This window comes from Grammomys surdaster, unplaced genomic scaffold (genome assembly GCF_004785775.1).
Source record: "Grammomys surdaster isolate TR1022 unplaced genomic scaffold, NIH_TR_1.0 199, whole genome shotgun sequence".
Lineage (NCBI taxonomy): Eukaryota > Metazoa > Chordata > Mammalia > Rodentia > Muridae > Grammomys > Grammomys surdaster.
Window position 1 is genome coordinate 1,925,700 of NW_021604644.1, and position 19,067 is coordinate 1,944,766.

The following is a 19,067-nucleotide window of genomic DNA, read 5'->3' on the forward strand; positions in this document are numbered from 1 at the left end:
TCTTCCTGGCTTCTCTTAGCTCCACTCCACGTTGTCCTTTCTGTGGTCCTGCGGGCTCTGATATGGGTGGCATCTATACTTCTTGGCTCAGGACCCTCATGTCCTTTTCCTCATGCCACTGAGCCCATACCAAAGCACTCCCCACCTGTAACTCAGCACTGGATCCATCCCCAGCCATCCACCCTGGGGACTTTCCCCTGTAGCCATTTTTGTTTGTGACTCATTAGAAAGATTCTACTGTTCTTCCTGCTGAGGATTCTGAGGTGAAGGTTCTGGGTTGTTTGTTTTGTTTTGTTTTTGTTCTGAATTTCCTTCCTACTTCAAGGACTTGGAAGGATATAGTCATTATGATGACTTTCTGGGCCAGCCCCACTAAATGGGAGGAAATATCTCAGCATGCTTATTGTCTACTAATTATGTTTCCAGAATCACGCACTTGGGGTGGAGAGGGAACCAACAGGCAGCCATATCCAGTGGTGCCTTGAAAGGACCTTGGGCCTGAGTCTGAAGCCAGCCCCGCACATGCGAGCTGTCTGACTGGACCTGAGCCTCCACTTCCGTTTTTTCCTTATCTGTAAAGTGGAGATTTAAAAACATACCCACTTTGCAGAGCTGGGGAACCTCATTTACTGATGATTAACTTTTACTGAGTGAAGCTGTACTGTGTGTGCCTATCTCATGTCCTTGAGAGAGAGAGAGAAGAGCCCAGAGTCATGCACTAAGAGCCTGGTGCAACCACAGCAGAGACATTTCCACCTCATCCCCACCCCTCTTCAATTCTTCAATGAATTGTCCCCAGAGCTGGGGACAATATTAACACACACACACGGCCATTTCTGCCTCAGTGGCAAGGAATGAAGGACCCAGGGGAAAGACATTAAACAGAAGAAAGCACCTGGAAAAGATATCTTTATGTTCTTACACAGAAAAAGATATCAAAGTCTATAGCACAATGATACAGATTTTTCAGAAAATTCATCTCAACGAATCTGTTTCATCTGCAGCCATAATTCAAGACTTGCCAAATGGAAATCATAAGATGGGGGCGGAGAATGGGAAGGGGGCATAGCAAGGGGAAGGTAAGGATTCTGTGCTGTTTCGTTCCTACAGTTTTAACTTCCCAGCAAGTCAGAATTACATCAACAGATGCCATGCTCAACTATGACTGGGGAAACAGGCAGAAATCTATACCATGATGGCAGTAATATTTTAGTGGGGACCACATTAAAGCCTGATATCGGAGGAAACATGAGCAGGATCTTCTGAGCAGATTCCTTTCTCTGGCTGTATGTATGTGCACGGAATCACCAAGAGCTTGGTTCACACATAACTTAGGAAGGGGCTGTGTGTCTAAAAACTGATGTAAGCAAACACAAAGGACATCTTACACTCCAGCCATGGTTGGAAGGAAGAAGTTACTTTTTGAAGAATGCACTGGGCAATCACACTGGCCTCTGTTTTCAGACTGTGTCAGGGATGTGTTCACACTGCGGGGTTGGGGGGCACTTCCTGCAGAATCTAGCACCAATATGTAGATTGGATTTGCCTTGGATCTGAGTCCCTTCTGTCTTTCCTTTTGAGTATATTGAGGTATGTTTTCTTTGGTTTCTCTTTTGACAGATGTGTAATATAAAAAAACAAACTTGTAATATTTACAACATTTTAGACTTCAGTGTCAACTCTTCACATAAGAAATATTAGAACGCTCTCTAAAAATCATGGGAAGGTTATCACTTCCTAGTGTCTGTCATGAAACTGTTTTCGATGCACAGAACAATTAGCCTATTAGCACAGCTATAAGCTTTCTGGTCCAGAATCTTCCCTGTGCTCAGTGGGGAGCCAAATCCTGTTACTGCCATGTCTGTGGTTCGCCAGGCTTCGCAGTACTTGTCCACAAGACGGACCCCATGGGGGTTGGAGCCGTGCCAGACAACCTTCTGGGGCCTAGAAAGGAATTTTATAGTGTTACTTTTTAAATGGCATTTTTAATAACATGAAGTTCTTTATTTCTTTTTATTTTATTTTACAGTGTGTGTGTGTGTGTGTGTGTGTGTGTTTCAGAGCTCAACACTGGATATCTTCTCAACCATTCTCTATCTCATTTTTTGAGGCATGGTCTCTCACTGAACCCAGAGCTTGCCAACTTAGTTAGATTTAATGGCCACCAAACCTCAAGGACCCACCAACTTCTACCACTCAGTGCTGGAGTTACAGATGTGTGCTGCCCCATCTGGCTATTAGACAAATGATGGGGAGCTGAGCTCAGGTCACCATGCCATCACTTGGCCCGCTGAGCCATCACCCTAGTTCCTAAATAGCAATTCTTTGTGGTATATCTTGGTGAGCATGTTAGCGTAAGTGTAGCAAACTGAGACATGTTCCTTCTCATCCACAATTCAATGCCAAATCCTTTCTTTAGCCTTGTGGCTGTTACCTGCTTTCTACTCTGCAGACATAGTCTGTCTGCAGCCATACCTGCTTGCAGTGATCTCCCAATGGCATCCTTAGGTTTTACAAATCTGGGCCATTGTTCCTGAGGTCACTTGTTGGGTAGCCTCTTTCATGGTCAGACTTGTGACTTCTTCACATCTTAGGGGCCCTCTCTTGCAGGACTCTATTTTTGATTCTCACCCTAAAAAATGAACACCTCCTCTCTGTTCTAATTACAAGCTTTCTTCTCTATTTTAAAACTATAAAATTGTCCACATTTATACATAGTCTACTATCTATTGCCCATTGATGCTGGGAGCCCTTAAAGTATAGGGCCGTGTGGGTATACTACTGTGCCTTCCAGACCTGGATTCAGATGTGTTGTAGCATAGGCACTGAGTATTACTGCCTACTGTGTTTTCATCCATGGTCATATGCACAACTGTCCTGTGATACACTTATGACTGAACTCATTTGACAGGCAAGGCCACTGAGGTTCATGGAGTGAAGTGCTTTGCCCAGATCTTATCATGAGCTACTAGACCTGGAGCTTCTGGTTTCAAGGTCATGGCTTTCCCATGGTTCAGCTCCCTGACTCAGCTGCCTCACTGTGGCTTCACACTGGCAGTGTTCCAGGGTAGCTCATAAAGGCATCTCATTGCTAGAACACATCCTAGAATTGCCTGTCATGCTACGTCACAGGGCCTGAGCCTGCACTTACCAGGAAGGATCAGTCATCACATCTCGACCATCAAAGGAGTATATCGGAATGTGTGTATTGAATTGACCTCCATCACCAGAAAATATTGAGTCCCAATTGTTGAAAAGCACTTGGCCCTACAAAGACAAATGACACATTTAGGGGTTGGCTCCTTCTTCACAGTTCAGATGCTACTTCTGGAGTCCCCAGCTCAGAGAGGAAAGTGATTTGAAAAGAGGGAAGGTATGGCTTGGAGCTACCGTTAACTGCATGGGTCACTTGAGGATTGGTGTGCCTGAAGGCAGTGATGACAGGGTTCACCTTTACCTTGAGGTTCACAATCGGAAGGCCGAACCTCTCTGCCTTCCGCACAACTGTGGAGAGATCCTGCAAGTGTGACGACAGAAACGCTCGGAAGGTGGACAGTAGTCCTGCAGCCCTGGCCTGCTGAAAGCACTGGAAATCAGCTCGGATGTCCCCAGCCACTGGTGTGTTCAGAGCAACCAGGTGCAGCTGCAGAGAGTAATACAGTGTGGTTAGCAGCTCCACCTACCGCCTCCTGTTCTGAGGAAGAGACCCACTTCTGGCTGCAAGGTGTGACCCAGGTGCAACTGTCCACACTCAATCTTAGCACTCCAGCCCCTTCCTGCTCTGTGAACAGCCGTTAGGGTGAGAATGTCTTTCTTAAATTTAATAAAAGATGTAAAATTCTCCTCAGCCTGGGGAGCCCTTTGGAGATCTAGTTTGAGTGTGCAGGCCAGGCGCGAACACTCTGGATATGTTCCCAGCCTAGCCATCGGCATGGCTTCTAAGTTGGCTTTGTCCTGGCTCCCATTCCTGACACCTCGTTCATCAGCCCCAAATCAAAGCCATTCTGGAGTTTGGTTGGGTTTGTACATTGGCATCCATTTCCTCCCTCCAGCCCTTTCTGCTGACATTCCGTATGAAATACAGTTCATGGCCTGAGGATGCTCATTCTCCCACTCTCTAGATGCATCTAAGGAGTTACAAGTTGGCGTTGACATCCAAATGAACCTCTACACACACACACACACACACACACACACAGAGAGAGAGAGAGAGAGAGAGAGAGAGAGAGAGAGAGAGAGAGAGAGCGTCACACTCATCTCACACACAAATAGATATAATATTTAAAAAGTAAAAACCAATACACTCCTTTAAAACTTCATTGGTCACTTTACTGACTTCTTGGGCTCATTGAAGGTTTACCTAAATTTACTTCTCTCTCCCCTGAGCATTTTCTTCTCGGCTTTCTAGAATCATTTTGGCTTCATAAATGCTTTGGTCTGTCTTATAAACCTGCCTTCCGGTCATTTGTGTTCCCCAGGCAGCCTTTGACTCCGAGTACTTTGCTTGGCCTTCCTTCTTTGTCTCAGGAGGGTGAAGCTTCTCACTTGCCTCTTGGGTTTCCTCCATCAGCCTCTCTTTGGTTCCGGCCATACAGCTTCTCTTTGGGACTCCTCCGCCCCCATCACAATGGCCACAGCACTGCTGAAGATCTCTAGGCAGGTTTCAGACATTTCTAGTTCTCTCACTCCTACTTTCACTTGAATGTCCTGGAACCACTTCAGACTTGCTCTCTGAACCCAAGGTCTTCTCTGGACATGTCAGCATTCCAGAAAGCACATTTCTGTGCTGTGTGGCTTACGCCTTGCTCTCTGAAGGCCTTAAGCCTTTGACTGTATCTCCTGGCTGTTCTTTATTGGAGTGGAAATGAGTAGTTGATCTAAGATAGACTATGGGGAGTGCTTCTCCCAAGATTCTGAAGTGACTTAGGTGGATTGGGCTCTTCTGCCACAAGGTAAGAGAGTTAGAGCACACGGTAGTGTGGCAACCCTGATCTGTGTGTAAGCTCATGTGTACCATGCCTGCATTAAGGGATAGATGGGGGCAGGAAGAGAAATCCTTATACAAGGGGTCTGTGGAAATAGCAAAATGACTGAGAGCAGAAAAGAGAGTTCCCAGGCTGGCTGTACTTCATGTGATCAAGTTCTATGAAGTCCCTGGAGTGACAGGGATATGATCTTTATTTATACTAGTGAGAGAGTGGGGCTGAGTCTGCAACTCCTTTGTGTCAGATGATGCCTGTTGACCACTGGATCACGCCGGTGAGAATTTGGGCATCACCTCTGTCTCACTCATTCCCATGGCAGCCAGAACCAAACTGGCTTCTCCTGGCTCTTCGTGTCTCTCCAACCAGCCCTCTTCTGCAGCTTACTGCTTTGTATCCCTGCTTCTGCACTTTCCAACCCACTTACACACTCAAACCAAAGTCATTTCAAAGCATCAATCTTACCACATACCCTTGGTCAGCTTTCAACTTATGGGCAGTTCCCATTGCTTGCAGGAAAGAGGCAAACTCCCTATCTCTGGCCCCTGCTCACTACTGCAACCTGATCATTTGCCTTTGCTGTAAAGACTACTCCTCCAGCCAGTTTGAAATGCAGCACAGGAAGGACCCGTGCATGCACACGCATGCACACACACACACATACCACCCTCCCAGGATCCATCTTCCCCTCTGTCCAGAATTCCCACTTTTGTTTTTCCCTGCTTGGCTCACTCTTGAACTCCAGTGTCCTTTAGGTCTGAATCTAGAGGTCACCTCCTTCAGAATGACTTCCTTCGTCTTTCTGGTAACCCCAGCATCTTGGGTTTGTCTCACTCAAAAGCTAAGCACATGGTGATACAACTGTCTATTTTGGGTGTGTGCCCTCCTGGCTAGTTTCAAAGCAGTTGGGTGGTAAGAACTATTTATCAGTTAAGAGCACTGGCTGCTCTAGCAAAGGACCAGGACTGGATTCCCAGCATTCGTATGGTGGCTCACAGTTGTTTGTAACTCCAGTTAGAAGACATGGAATTTCCTCTTCTCACCCTCACAAGCATCAGAGACACTCGCGGTGCACATACAACGATGTAGACAAAACCACTCACATACGTGAAATAAACAAAACAAAACACTAGATACGGAACACAGGGTATCTAGCACTTACAGGCACACACTCATTAACTGCAAAGGAAATGTATGAATTGTACTTACAACAGGCCTCTCGTAATTGGCACTTAAAATGGGGTTCAGTGGAGGCCGTGGCTGGTACGGCTGAGACAAGAAAGGGAAAGGGTAAAGTATGAATACACATTCTCTTCTCCAGAGTACAATGAGGTACAAGGACCCTGGCATGATGCTTTAAAGAGCTGGGCATTGCCTTCAACTGTGACTTACATGGGAGGACTTTTACAGCCAAACAAAAAGTCACCAGGAAAGGAGGAGGTGTCCTCAAGATCTGTTAAGATCCCTGTGCTGGGGAAGCAGGGGACCTCAGCTTAAAAGTCAACATGTTTTCCTCTTTAAAGATTCAGTTTTGTAATCTGAAAAGTGGGGTAATAGTAGTAGCCTCAAAGTGTTGCAACAGCAGATTACACCAGTTGCCTATGCCCGTTTACGTAGTGAGTAAAAGTTAAGGGTTTGCCTGCAGGTGTGGTGGCAACACACCTTTAACCCAAGCGTTCAGGAGGCAGCAGCAGGTGAATCCAGGCTGGCCAGAACTACCAGTGAGATCTTGTCTCAAATAAGTGAAGGAGGAAGAGAAGGAAGGAGGGAGGGATGGAAGGTGGGAGAGAGGGAAGGAAGAAAAGGAAGGAGGGAGGGAGAGGGGGTGGGAGAGAGAAAGGGAGAGAGAAAGAGAGAAGAAGAGAGAGAAGGAGAGAGGGAGGGAGAGAAAGAAGGAGAGAGGGAGGGAGAGAGAGAAGGAGGAAAAGAGGGAGGGAGAAAGAGAGTGAGGGAAGGAGGGACTCTTCTACATGGCTTGTGGGTAAACTGGGAACAAGGGTCTCCAGTGTCCAGCTCTCCTTTCCACTCTGTGGTGATAATGTCCTATTTAGAAATTACTGGGTTTCCACCAAGTACTAAGCCACACAGAACAGGCTTAGAGAGCTTAGTGCAGGGCCCTCCAAGGGGGCAGGAAGCCCAGGGATGGGCGGGGGAGCTACTCACATTGCTGGAAAGTGCTGGTGGTGGAGGACTGTCATCAGGAATGGGGATCAGTTCTCCCAACTGCAAGGGAAGGAAGGTATTGCCAGTGAAACAGCTCCAAGAAAGTGCTTCCACGAACTGGCTCTGATGGGGAGGGTGCTCTTTATGCTGGAGGGGATTTGGAGGGGAGAGGGCTGTATAGGAAGGTTAAGAATTACCTGTAACTTTTTCCAACCATCTCGGACACGAATGAAAAATTCCCCACTGTCCCTCAGGTAGATGAACGTCCCTTCTATGACCAGGTGGGCTTTCTGTAGCATGTCACCCATGTCACTGAGCGCTGTGACCTGTCAGATCATTTAAATTCAAAACTATTACCAAGCAGTGGCAAAATGTGATGCACTCGCCCTTCTATGAATAACCCCTCATTCAAGAAAAAGGTTTATTGCGTTAGGCAATGATACCTTACTAATAACTAAAGTTTGTTTTCAGTGTTTGGCTCAGACCCAGAGCCTGCCCATGCTAGGCAAGTGCTCTACCACTGAGCTACAGCATCAGACTGGCTGTTCTCTTTCTCTCTTTCTCTCTGCGTGTGTATGTGTGTGAGTGAGTATGTGTGTATGTGTGCATGTGTGTGAGTGTATCTGTGTGTATCTGTGTGTGAGTATGTATGTTTGTGTGAGTATGTGTACGAGTGTCTGTGTATGAATATGAGTGTGTGTGTATGTGTGAGTTTGAGTGTGTGTGAATGTGTTTGTGTGTATGTGTTTATGTGCATGAGTGTGTATGTGTTTGTGAATGAGTATGTGAGTATAGAGTATGTGTGAGTATGTGTGAGTTTGAGTGTGTGTGAGTGTGTATGTGTATGAGTTTGAGTGTGTGTGAGTGTGTGTATGTGTGTATAAGTTTGAGTGTGTGTGAATATGAGTGTGTGTATGTGTGTAAGTGAGTGTGTATGAGTTTGTGTGTGTGTGTGTGTGTAGGGAGGTGCCGGGAGTAAACATGGGGTATCTCCTATTATCACTTGCTCTTACTGTGTGAGACAGGGTCACTCATGGAACCCAGCACTGACTGGCTGGCTACACTGTCCATCCAGTCAGCTCTGGTGACTCACTTGCCTCTGCTCCCACTCCTCTAGCACTAAGTTATAACTGTAGTGTACAACTACACATAGCTTTTTTTTGTTTTAAAGTGGATACTGGGGGTCTGACTGGGATTTCCATGCCTGTGCGCCAGGCACTTTATCCACTGATCTGTCTCCTTAGTCCCCAGGATTTTGAGACAACTTTTCACTATGTAGCCAGGACATGCCTCGAACTCATAATCTGTCTACATCAGCCTCCCCGAGTTCTGGGATTTCGGGAGTGTGCTATCACGCTTGGCTAAGGGAGTTCTTCCATGAAATGAAAACATGAATTGCTTTGAACCACAAATCTGAATTATAAAAAAAATGAATAAAAACACAAATGATAATTTCCTGTGAAGATAAAGATGTAGCAACAGAGTCGTCTTTGCTGGGTTTTGGTTTTAGCAAAATCATCAATCTGCTGCTTTCTTTTGCCACTTGCGTTGATTCTAAACACAGCTCTGCAGCAGCTACGCTGGCTAATGGCGTCAGCTCACATTCCTTAGTGACTTTCAAATTCATTTTCATTTGGGATAAGAAATGCAAGCAAGTGGGCAATTATACTTAGCACTTAGTCTTCAGTCTAGCTGGATGGCTGCAATATTAAATATGTGTTTAAAAAAATGGGGACTTGTAGTGTCTCTGTCTCAAAAAGTTGCCTAAAATAAGAATGGCAACCGTTTACCATAGCTAGAAGCAGATTCAGGAAGCTGAAGCTGCAGAAAAAAAATATTCTGAATAGCACCAAGTCTTAAGAAACTACCAGTCGAGCTTCTCATTGTAACTGAAGAAAAAATATTAAAAAAAGAAAAAAAAACAATCTAAGCTTGACAATAATAATATTCATCAAAATGGCATAGGAATTTCCCTTCCCCCTCCCAAAGTAGCCAAACAGCCAAATTTTGTCATCTGCTGGACAGTTCTGTCTTTTCAAAGTCAACCTTTCAAAGAATGAAACCCAGTAACTACCAAAGAGACTCCTAGGACTGCTGGTGTTTGGTCTAGGTCTGGATTGGTTGTAGGTCTGGTGGGGGTGTCTGTCTCTCTGAGCACTGCTAACAATCCAGGCGAGCCACACCCGCTGCACTGCACTGCAGGGCAGTGAATGCACCTGAGCTGTGCTCCAGCTGAACAACTCAAAGCAGGTGTGGCCAGCAAAGTGCCTGTGCATGCTGTTTACACACCTGTGAGAGCTGTTCACACACGTGTGTGTGCTGTTTTTAAAAGTAGAGCACGGTTGAGGTTTTAGTCAATTAAAGGCTCATAGGCTACAACCTCAATGAGTCATTTTGTTTTCTGTAGCTCTTTATTGAACAAGTCACCTGAACAGGAAATAAATGACAATCTAGTATTGGTGGAATGGCATATTTTATTGTCATGGAACTTTATTTATTTAGACATAGGGCCTCTAACTTTTATATTCTGAGGACAACCTTGAATTTCTGATTCTCCTGCCTCTACCTCCTAAGTGTTAGGGCAAGAGGCATGTGCCACCATGCCTGGTTTCATGTGGTGCTGGAGATCAAACCCAGGGCCTCCTGCATGTTAGGAAAACAGTCTACCAACTGAAAAACATCCCAACCCCTGGCAGAGCTCTAATTTGAAAATAAAAGGGATTTCAGGCCCAGTCCCTCCCCATCCCCCTACCAAGACACAGCCAGTGAGCCTCTCTAGTGTAGAGTTGCTACTACAAAAGATACTGACCAAGTTTCTGGATCCAGGGAGTCCTGGCTGTCCTGGAGGGCCAGGTGGGCCGGGAAGGGCCACAGCTGAAACAAGACAAAAGAGAGAAGTGATATAAATCATAGTGTCTGGTACAGGTGTCTCTGTTGACTCCCAGAGGGGTGCTCACAGTTCATTCCATGCTATGGGCTATCCACTGTGCAGATTAAAGCCATACTGACTGGCTTGGGGAGAAGAGATGAAATTGTTCACTATCACCCTGAATGAACTGCGCCCAGTAATTTGTCAAGACTATAAGTAAAAACCATTAGTGGTTAATTGTAAAAGCCAGGTTGAGTCAGATTTTCTGTCACATCCTTGAAAATACCCTGACTCATACATACAACTTTTTCAGGAGACAAAACATGTGACCACCATTTAGAGGAAGTGGGCTCCAAAGAGGAAGAGAAAGGGCTGGGCTGTGGGGTGAGACCAGGTTGGCAGAGACAGGAGCACTGGTCTTGGGACCAGGAAAAGACCAGGTTGCTAATTGCCAGCTGCACACTTCAGGAAGCAGCAGCTCTCAAAAGTTGTTTGCGAGACACCAGCAGACATCCCTTCCACTACAACGTTCTATTGGTATGCTGGTGAGAACCAGCAAAGCTCAGGCTAGGTGTGCACATTGCAAACTGCCCAGGGCTTCTTAGTTCCTGTACTGTCACAAGACCCTTAAAAATCAGCTCAAGGCTGACATACTGATCTCCAGAAAAAATGATAGGGCATGAGTGCCCAACTGAAAAGCCCCTGTCTCAGACAAGCACAGAAGTATTGATTTCCCTTTGTTTTTCTTCTGCCTCTCTAAGCCTATCCCCTTCAGAATCTGCAAAGCTCTTGGCAGGTATAAGGATGTCTCTGTAAATCCTAGAAAATGGATTCATTAATTCTTCAGGCCACTGTAAGCAAATCTTCAGTTCCAATACAGGGCTTCTGTGTCCACACGTAGGTGGTAAGTGGCCTGTGGGTACTGGGTAAGTGGAAGACTTGGATTTTGGTTCCAGTCATGTGTCCCCTAAGCATGAATGACCTTGAACAAGGCTTATATCCTTTCTGAGCCTCAGTATCTGCCTCCTTGGAGTTACAATAACATCCACTTCATCTCCCTTCAGCATCGCTGGGAAGACTATGTAGATAATGTCTATACAAGTATTTTATAAACTGTGACTTGTCATGCATCACAGGAAAGGCAATCTATGCTCAAGGCAGCAAGGTGTCTGGATCCCCTGAAGTGGTGCTTCTGTGAACAACAGATTCTCTGCCTCCTGCATTCACTCTGCCAACCCCCTGTATCTCCTGCACTGCCTATTCATCCAATAAGTCCCTGTAGCTACATCTGGTTTTATCTACCCACCCAGCACCTGTCTTTGCATGATCAAAGTTCTTGTGGGTTTCTCTTGAAGTCATTCCTTTCACAACCACAACCATTTCCTGACTACCATGTTCTCAAGTGGTCCTACCTCCTGACTATAGATAATTGGTCCAAAGTCGACACCTAGCTCAAGATAAGCCAATTGGAATTTTTCCTGGGACTGTCCTATCCCAAGACACTTCAGACTAAAGTCAGCAAAGAAGCCCATGATTTCCAGTTCACAGTGGAAGCACTAAGCTGTCAGCAACCATCTTCCCTTCTGTGCAGAGGGTGTGATCTGTGGAGAGCTAGCATGAAGCTGGTACACAAAGAGAGGTGAAGGATGCCCAGAGCATCCTTAAATGGTCTAATCTTAGGTTCAAGCTGTTCTTGGGTTCTAGTTACTGGTTTACCCATCTCACAAACTGATTGCATAGCCCCTCCTTCCAGCTAGCAATCAACCCTTTCACTCAATCTGATTTGAGCTTTGTTTCTGCTTTCAACCAAGAGAGCCAAGGTCACATTGAGCCAACCTCAAGGCCACCCTCTGTCCCCAATACCCAAGCTCTGTGGGATCCCACCATATGTGTTCTACCACACCCAGCTTATGCCAATGCAATCAGCAAGAAACACCCCTGTGCTGCTACCATATGAAGGAGTGCTTCAGAGTTTTTTTTTAAAAAAGTTTTAGAATATTTACATGAACATAGCATATCTGAGGGATAGGCCCAGAATCATAAACTAAAAATAATTTTATATTTCACTCATTAATTTTGGTATGGTCCTGGGGATTGATCACTTCAATCACTTTGGGGCTTCTGATATGCTGGAGAAACACCTTTGCACCGGCATAAAGCCCAAGCCCTTGATGTTTTCAATAATAATTTTGGACATTAAACAGTTTCAGGGGACAGAGTTTCCATCTGTGGCACCATGTCAGTACTCACACGGTGTTGGGCACCAGAGTACTTCAAACTTGGAGCTTTTGGGGTCTAGGGTTGTTTGGCTTCATTGCTCACCACAGAATGTCCACTGAGTGAACAGTAAGAAAAGCACAGGCCTTAGAGCTATGGGTGCCTAGGCTTTGACTCTGTGCCATTTACTAGCTACAAAATGAAGTTACTAGTCTTCTTCGTGTGTGTGTGTGTGTGTGTGTGTGTGTGTGTGTGTGTGTGTGTGTGTGTTTGCACATGCATACATACCCAGAGTGTGTGGAAGCCAGAGGACAACCTTAGGTGTTAGTCTCTCTCAGATGCCTCCTGCTTTTTTGCTTTTTTGTTTTTAAGACAGGGTCTTTCAATGGCCTGAAGCTGACTGACATGAGCCCCAGGGATCCTTCTGTCTCTACCTCTCTAGCACTGTGATTGTAAGTGTGTGCCACATCTGATTGTTTTGCATAAGTTCTGGGGATCTTGGATCCTCATGCTGGCATATGGAGCTCTTTATGCACTGAATTTCCTCCCCAGGCCTTGCTATTAGTATTCTTGAATTATCAGAAAACTGTAGTAAAATGGTCAGTACATTTCTTGGCACTTGATATTGTTCAGTGATTGGATAACTCACTTTTGTATTTGTGCCTTAGAAGTTCCAAGGGCTGAATGGAATTCTACACCAAGAGTGACTATTAATACTGGTCTTTTAGCCACTGTGCTAAGTAGTTTTATGTCAACCTGACAGTTAAGTCATCTGAGAGAAAGGAAACTCAATTGAGAAAATGCTTCCACAAGACCAGACTGGTCACAAGCCCATAGGATATTTTCTTAATGTGACTAATGTGGAAGGGCTGGGCCCAGCCCATTGTGGGTCATTCCAAACCTGGCTTGGGTGCTATAAAAAGCAGGCTGAACAAGCCATGAGGAGCAAGCCAGTAAACAGCACCCCTCTGTGAGCTCTGCATCAGCTCCTGTCTCCAGGATTCTGACCCACTTTGAGTTCCTGACCTGACTTCCTTCAGTGATGAGCAGCAGCATGGCAGTGTAAGTCAAATGGACCTTTCCTTCCCAACTTGCTTTGGTCATAGTGTTTCATCACAGCACTAGTAACACTAACTAGGACAGGCAGATTTTTAAGGCATTGACAAAACAGCCAAGAAGGTTCTAGAATATGTGGAAAGATGCTCAAAGCTATTACTCACTAGGAAAACCCAGAAAACCATAGTGAGCTAGCATATCACAGCCATCAGGACTGAGCCAGTATAACCACAAGTGCTGGCGAAGATGACTTGTGAGTACCTTCAACATTACTGGATTGTACCCTTGAAGTAGGTGTCTGTTATAATATCTGAACTGTATCCATTTTAAAGAAGTAAAGACAGTAGGCTCCATCCAGCATACAGCCCTCTATCAAACAAAGAGACTCCAACATGCCACCCAGGTGTGCCACCCTGAGCCCGAAGGCAGAGGCAGCAGGAAGAGGCATCACACAGTACTAACCTGCACCCAGAATGGCAGGAGGTCCTGGTGGCCCAGGGGGTCCCGGTGGTCCAGGAACACCAGGTCTCCCAAAGCCAGGTGGCCCAGGCAAACCTGGAATTCCTGGGGGTCCCTGAGGCCCCACAACAGCCTCTCCTTTCTGTCCCTGTTGAGGCAAGCACATAGTTATGGAGAAATTACTCCTCTTAGAATGTTTGTAAAATCTAGTAATTCCAGGTGGTGTCAGTCCCAGCAAGCATCAGCCTAGGTATGGAATCCAAAGACACCAGCAAGCCCAGGCTTCCAGAGGGCCCTGGAGATCTAGTCTGGCCTTCCCACTCCACACAAGGAAGAACTGAGTCCAGAGAGTGGAGAGGACTTGCCTCAAGCCGCAGTCAAGTTAGGTCAAAAACCTGGGACAAACCTTGATCTTCTCTCCTGGCTGCCTAACTCTCTTCCCATCTCCTGTAGACAAACTCTACAGGCTTGGCCTTCAGTCAAACATCAGAAGAATCAAGAGTCCTTGTAAAGACATTGCCAGAATCTTCCGTTCATCCTCTGAGATAACTCCTCACTATTGACAGCTCTGGTCACAGAGTGAACTTGCCACAGTGTACATGGCTGGTACCTGCTCACTCACTGCACACAGCCTGGGCGGCTCTAAAGGCTGAGTTAACCTCCCAGCAACCAATGACACACAGGAGAGCCTGCTCATCCCAAAGTCTGGCCTCCAGCATGTACAACAGTGACTTCAACTCTAGAATCACCTACTCATGTTGGGGGTGGGGCACAGGAAAAGCCACGGGTCCCCAGGGAGTCACTACTCACAACCAGGCCTGGGTGTCCTGGTAGGCCTGGAGGCCCTGATACAAAGAGGTTGTTGCTGGATTCCCCTCTTAATGCAGCATCTCCGTTCTCCCCCTGGAAGAGAAACCATGGAAGGTTGCAGTAAGCCTGGCCTGAACTCTTTCTCACAGAAACTCAAGAAACCGAGGCACAGGCTGTTATAGTTTTAGTAGCACTTGGGGGGAGGGTTGCTGATGTTGGAAACACCATCCCTGAACACTTATGTGGCTGACACTGAGAAGTAAAGTTTATAGGTTGTAGGAGCAGCTTGTAATCGAGGGGGCAGCTTTGCTATAAAAGTAGGCCGTCCTCTGGCATACTTGGTCTGTCTTGCCGTGTGATTCCTGCATAGCCTTGCGACTCTGCAGAATCCAAACCAGTATAGTTGCCAGACTTCCAGAACTGTGTGCTGGAGAAACCATTATTCTTTCCGAGTTATCCAGTCTGTGGTATTCAGTTACAGCAACAGCAAACAGACTAGGATAATAGACCAGATGTTTAATAACGAACATTCACCTTCAAGCTGTTGAGAAAATGTCTCAGGTAAGCTGGATCGACTGGAGGGCCTGCAGAAGAAATGCTTTGTAAGTTCACCAACTTAATAGCAGAGAATTCAAAGAGTTTCCAGGTTAGTAACCATGGTTTTCACCGTAGTAAAAGTGACACTGTGTTGGTTTACTAGGGTTGACACTAGGCTTGGAAGCATCTCCAGACCTAATCATGGCCCCACTACCCAGGGACTGTAGGATCCTGGGCAAGCCCCTGATTTTCTGCCATATTTCACATAGGAATGATAGAAAGTCAGCCCCCACCCCATCCCCAGGCTGTAGTTCTGTGGCTGGAAGCCAGGGTTCTGAGTATACTGGGCAAGTACTCTACCTTCAGCCCTAGCCCCTGCTCTTTCCACAGTGTCCTGCTTTGGATGTGTCAGGCCTGTAACTGATTCTCACTAGAACCCTCTGATTGTGGGCAGGATGGCCGTGTAGTTAGTCTGACTCGGCAAGGCCTGGAGCAGGGGCATGCATACCTGGTGGTCCTTGAGCTCCTTGGTCCCCCTTTTCTCCTTTTGAGCCAGGAAGACCCCAGGACCCTTTCTCTCCTTTAACACCTGTTACCAAACACACACAAACAGTTAAGGAAAAGGAAAAACAGTTTGTGAAAAAATCAGCTTTTTGAACTAACCCCTTTAGCAAAATCCAACAGAGCAGAAGGCCCCTAAGAAGCCAGCAGATAGAGAGTGGGAGGATCTAAATCCCTGCCTCAGACAGGTCTCCAGATCTTGACACAGTTCAGTAATGCAGGGTTGTCCCAGAGAAGAGGGACTAAGGACTGAGCCCAGCAGGGGGTGTTGTGATCAAGCAGGGGCTAGCTTCTCACTCACTTGGGACAGTTTGTGAATGAAGACTGAGACCCAATCCCACTCAAGTCTCTAGTCCCATGTTCCCTAGGCCTGTGCAGCCTGGTGTCTTGAGGAGCAGATGAACCTCCCATGGGTGATGATACAGTGCAGCTAAGGGGGCCGAATCATCCACTCACACAGCTGGCTGATGGAATGAACATGCACTGTGCATCACCTGCCTCAGCAATGAGTCTGAGGAGCTGGCCTTCCTTGACCGCCGTTTTTTTCTACTCCTCATAAGAGAAACACATGTGACAGAGGCTTAAAGGAAAACAGTGTTTAGGGAGGGAAGGCCTCTTTCCTTTCCCCTTGATGGGAGCTAAAAGTGGATGTGAGACCTCCAAATTCATGACCCCTAAAAAGAGTAGTAGATAAATCTTCCAATGTTCTCTAGATTAGAGCTAGTATCATAAGGTTTGTAGGCACAGGCTTACTCAATGTAGGAGAAGCACCAAGAGCACCAGAGGTGTGATGGAGCCCACTAGGGAGCAACAGGGAACTACAACCATATGGGCCTGGTTCCACTGATGCTGGGAAGCCACTGAGACTAAGGGCATAGGCAGAAATTTGTGGGTTCCCACTGAGGCCACAGCCATCAATTCAGGATAAGCTAGGGAATAGGGCAACCATAGGTGTTCCCCTGAGATGCAGTAGTAACACCTAGACATGTTTATAGAATACCACCTCTCACCAGGGCAAACACATCCAAGAAGTTCTGTTCCTGCCCCTCCTCCCAAGGGAGCCTCAAAGGACAGGGAGCAACTGAAGATCTGCGAACCAAGCTTTCCCTTCCTACCCAAGGACTACCACCACTGCCACCAGCTAATATAAATCATAATATATGTCCTGATATGAATTATAAATTAGCCAAAGGCAATCATGCCTCTAATCCCAGCTGTCAAGTGGCAGAGGTGGATGGATCTCTATGAGTTCAAGGCCCCTGGTCTACATGAGTTTCAGGCCAGCAAGAGCTACATAGAGAGATCTTATTGCAAGTGACAACAAAATCCCAAAAAACTAAGGTTCACCTGGCACCAAGGAGAAAGGGGCCTTGGTGCAGGTCTGAGCACCAAGTTAGAACATGACCTGGACTTGATGGCCAAAATGACCTGACCACAAAAAAAAAAAAAAAAAAAAAAAAAAAAAAAACAGAAGACACCACTAGAGAGACTTCTACCCAGCAGATCAGGTGACTTGGCCAAGCTGCAGGGGATTGCAGATAAAGACTTTCCCTTGTTTATGTTGTTTCAATTCTCCAATCAAAAGCCACACATTGTGTGACTAGGTCTGGAGGTTAACAAGGATTAGAGTGACTGCTTTCTTACAGGCCTGTCTCTCTCTGGTGTGCTCTTGAGAGGCTGAGCATGCTAACATTTACTAACCCCTCTCACCCTCTCCACCCGCACCTACACACACACACACACACACACACACACACACACACACTGAACAAGGTTTCTCACAAGCTCCACCAGGAGGCTAGGACCATGCAGGCTCCAATGGAGTGATGTGGGACAGATGCTGACCTTGAACTTACGATCCCCTTACTTCAGCCTCTTGAGTACTAGGATTATAAGGATGCATCACCGTGTCTTGCTTTACCCTCTCCTCACAGCACTGAGAATCAAACCTAAGGACTCACACATGCTAGGGGAGTGCTCTGCCGTGGGATTGCTACACCCTGGCCTAGAGTCCTGCATTTCAAACATGCTTCCCCGAGATGTTTACATGGATACACTAAGGCAAAGGTCTCTCTCTCTCTCTCTCTCTCTCTCTCTCTCTCTCTCTCTCTCTCTTTCTCTTTCTCTCTCTCTGTGTGTGTGTGTGTGTTTGTGTGTGTGTGTATGAGCATGTATGTGCTTGTGTATGAGTGTATGTCTGTGTGCATGTCTGTGTGTGTGTGAGTGTACGCAGGTGCAATACCCATGTATTTTACATACATGTGTGTGAAGACCAGAGAATGCCCTTGGCTGCTGTCATTCCTCCAGTGTTGTCCACCAAGCCCAGTTATTGTTGTTGTTGTTGTTATTATTATTTTAAATGTGGGTTCTAGGGATTGAAGTCAGAACCTCAGGCCTTGCCTTTACTTGCTGAGCAGTGCTTTCTGTCCTATAACTAGTTTTAATGGTTCCTGTCACTTGAACTATTTTAAGGACTGAGGAGGCAGGAACAGTGTGGGACAGCACCAAGCAGGCATCCATGACTGTCTTATGAACAGATTAGCAAAGGAATGAACAGTGTTTCCTGCTACCCGGGATACACACAGGTACACAAGGAAACCAGACAGAGGTGTGTCCCAGAGCTCTGCTGGCGCCCCTCTTCCATGTCCAGTCATCCCTTCCTGACCATCTCATCTGTGGCCAGCACTAGACACACATAAACATCTTGAGGCACTAGGTCAGGAATGTCCCTGAGAAACAGTGAAGAAAAGAGTATATACCATGGAAAGTGATAAGCTCTGGGTCGCCAGGATGAGCAGTACCAACCTGGGGAGAGAGAAAGACCCAGTCAGACATGAGAAACCCTGCCCCAGCATTTGTCTGGGCAGTCACAGTCCTGGGGACATATTGCAGAGGATGAAATGACACAGCGCCAGGCTTCTATTTGGCTTTAGAGTCCCAACCTCCCCAGCATCCTCAACACAGACTTCTCAGGCCTTCATTTGGGAATCCCATAGTGTAGCTGGCTTCAAGCACATAGCATTGAGATTTCCGGCCAAAAATCTCAGCAAAAGAGAAACACAAGGCTTTCAGACCACGTTCGTGAGTGCAGCCAATGCTGATTATCTTGGCCTCCTTTTTTATCAATTAGGATTGGCTCACATGTGAGGCCAAGTGTCCGAGCCAGCTCTGAGCCAGTTCTGAAGCTGGGCCAGTCGTCTGCTTTGCTACCGAGTGTAATCAGAGACAGGCATAAGGCACAGGTAATGGCAGCAGTGTCAGTGATCAATAGAGTGACCACTGACAACAGGGCTGTCAACAGATTGGAGGGGCTTTATGGATTTTCATTAGGTGACAGGAGTCTGGAATCCAAGCAGTTCTGTATAACACTGTTCAACTGTCTTAGCTTCATTTCTTGTTACTGTGATAGGAAA

At 46.4% G+C, this 19,067-nt stretch overlaps 1 protein-coding gene across 1 annotated transcript in view; it reads right to left on the reverse strand.

Annotated features, from left to right (window-relative positions):
- Positions 1-893: 893 nt before the first annotated feature.
- Positions 894-19,067, reverse strand: part of Col15a1 (collagen type XV alpha 1 chain) — a 104,869-nt gene continuing 86,695 nt past the window's right edge. Inside the window, exons 29-40 of the mRNA XM_028770227.1 lie at positions 18,414-18,459; positions 15,602-15,682; positions 15,091-15,140; positions 14,557-14,649; positions 13,750-13,894; positions 9,955-10,019; positions 7,343-7,471; positions 7,146-7,205; positions 6,192-6,251; positions 3,458-3,643; positions 3,152-3,267; positions 894-1,944 (exon numbers count right to left, since the gene is read on the reverse strand). Of these exons, the coding sequence (XP_028626060.1) occupies positions 1,731-1,944; positions 3,152-3,267; positions 3,458-3,643; positions 6,192-6,251; positions 7,146-7,205; positions 7,343-7,471; positions 9,955-10,019; positions 13,750-13,894; positions 14,557-14,649; positions 15,091-15,140; positions 15,602-15,682; positions 18,414-18,459 (1,245 nt within the window). The 3' untranslated portion in view covers positions 894-1,730. The remainder of the gene's footprint in view (positions 1,945-3,151; positions 3,268-3,457; positions 3,644-6,191; positions 6,252-7,145; positions 7,206-7,342; positions 7,472-9,954; positions 10,020-13,749; positions 13,895-14,556; positions 14,650-15,090; positions 15,141-15,601; positions 15,683-18,413; positions 18,460-19,067) is intronic.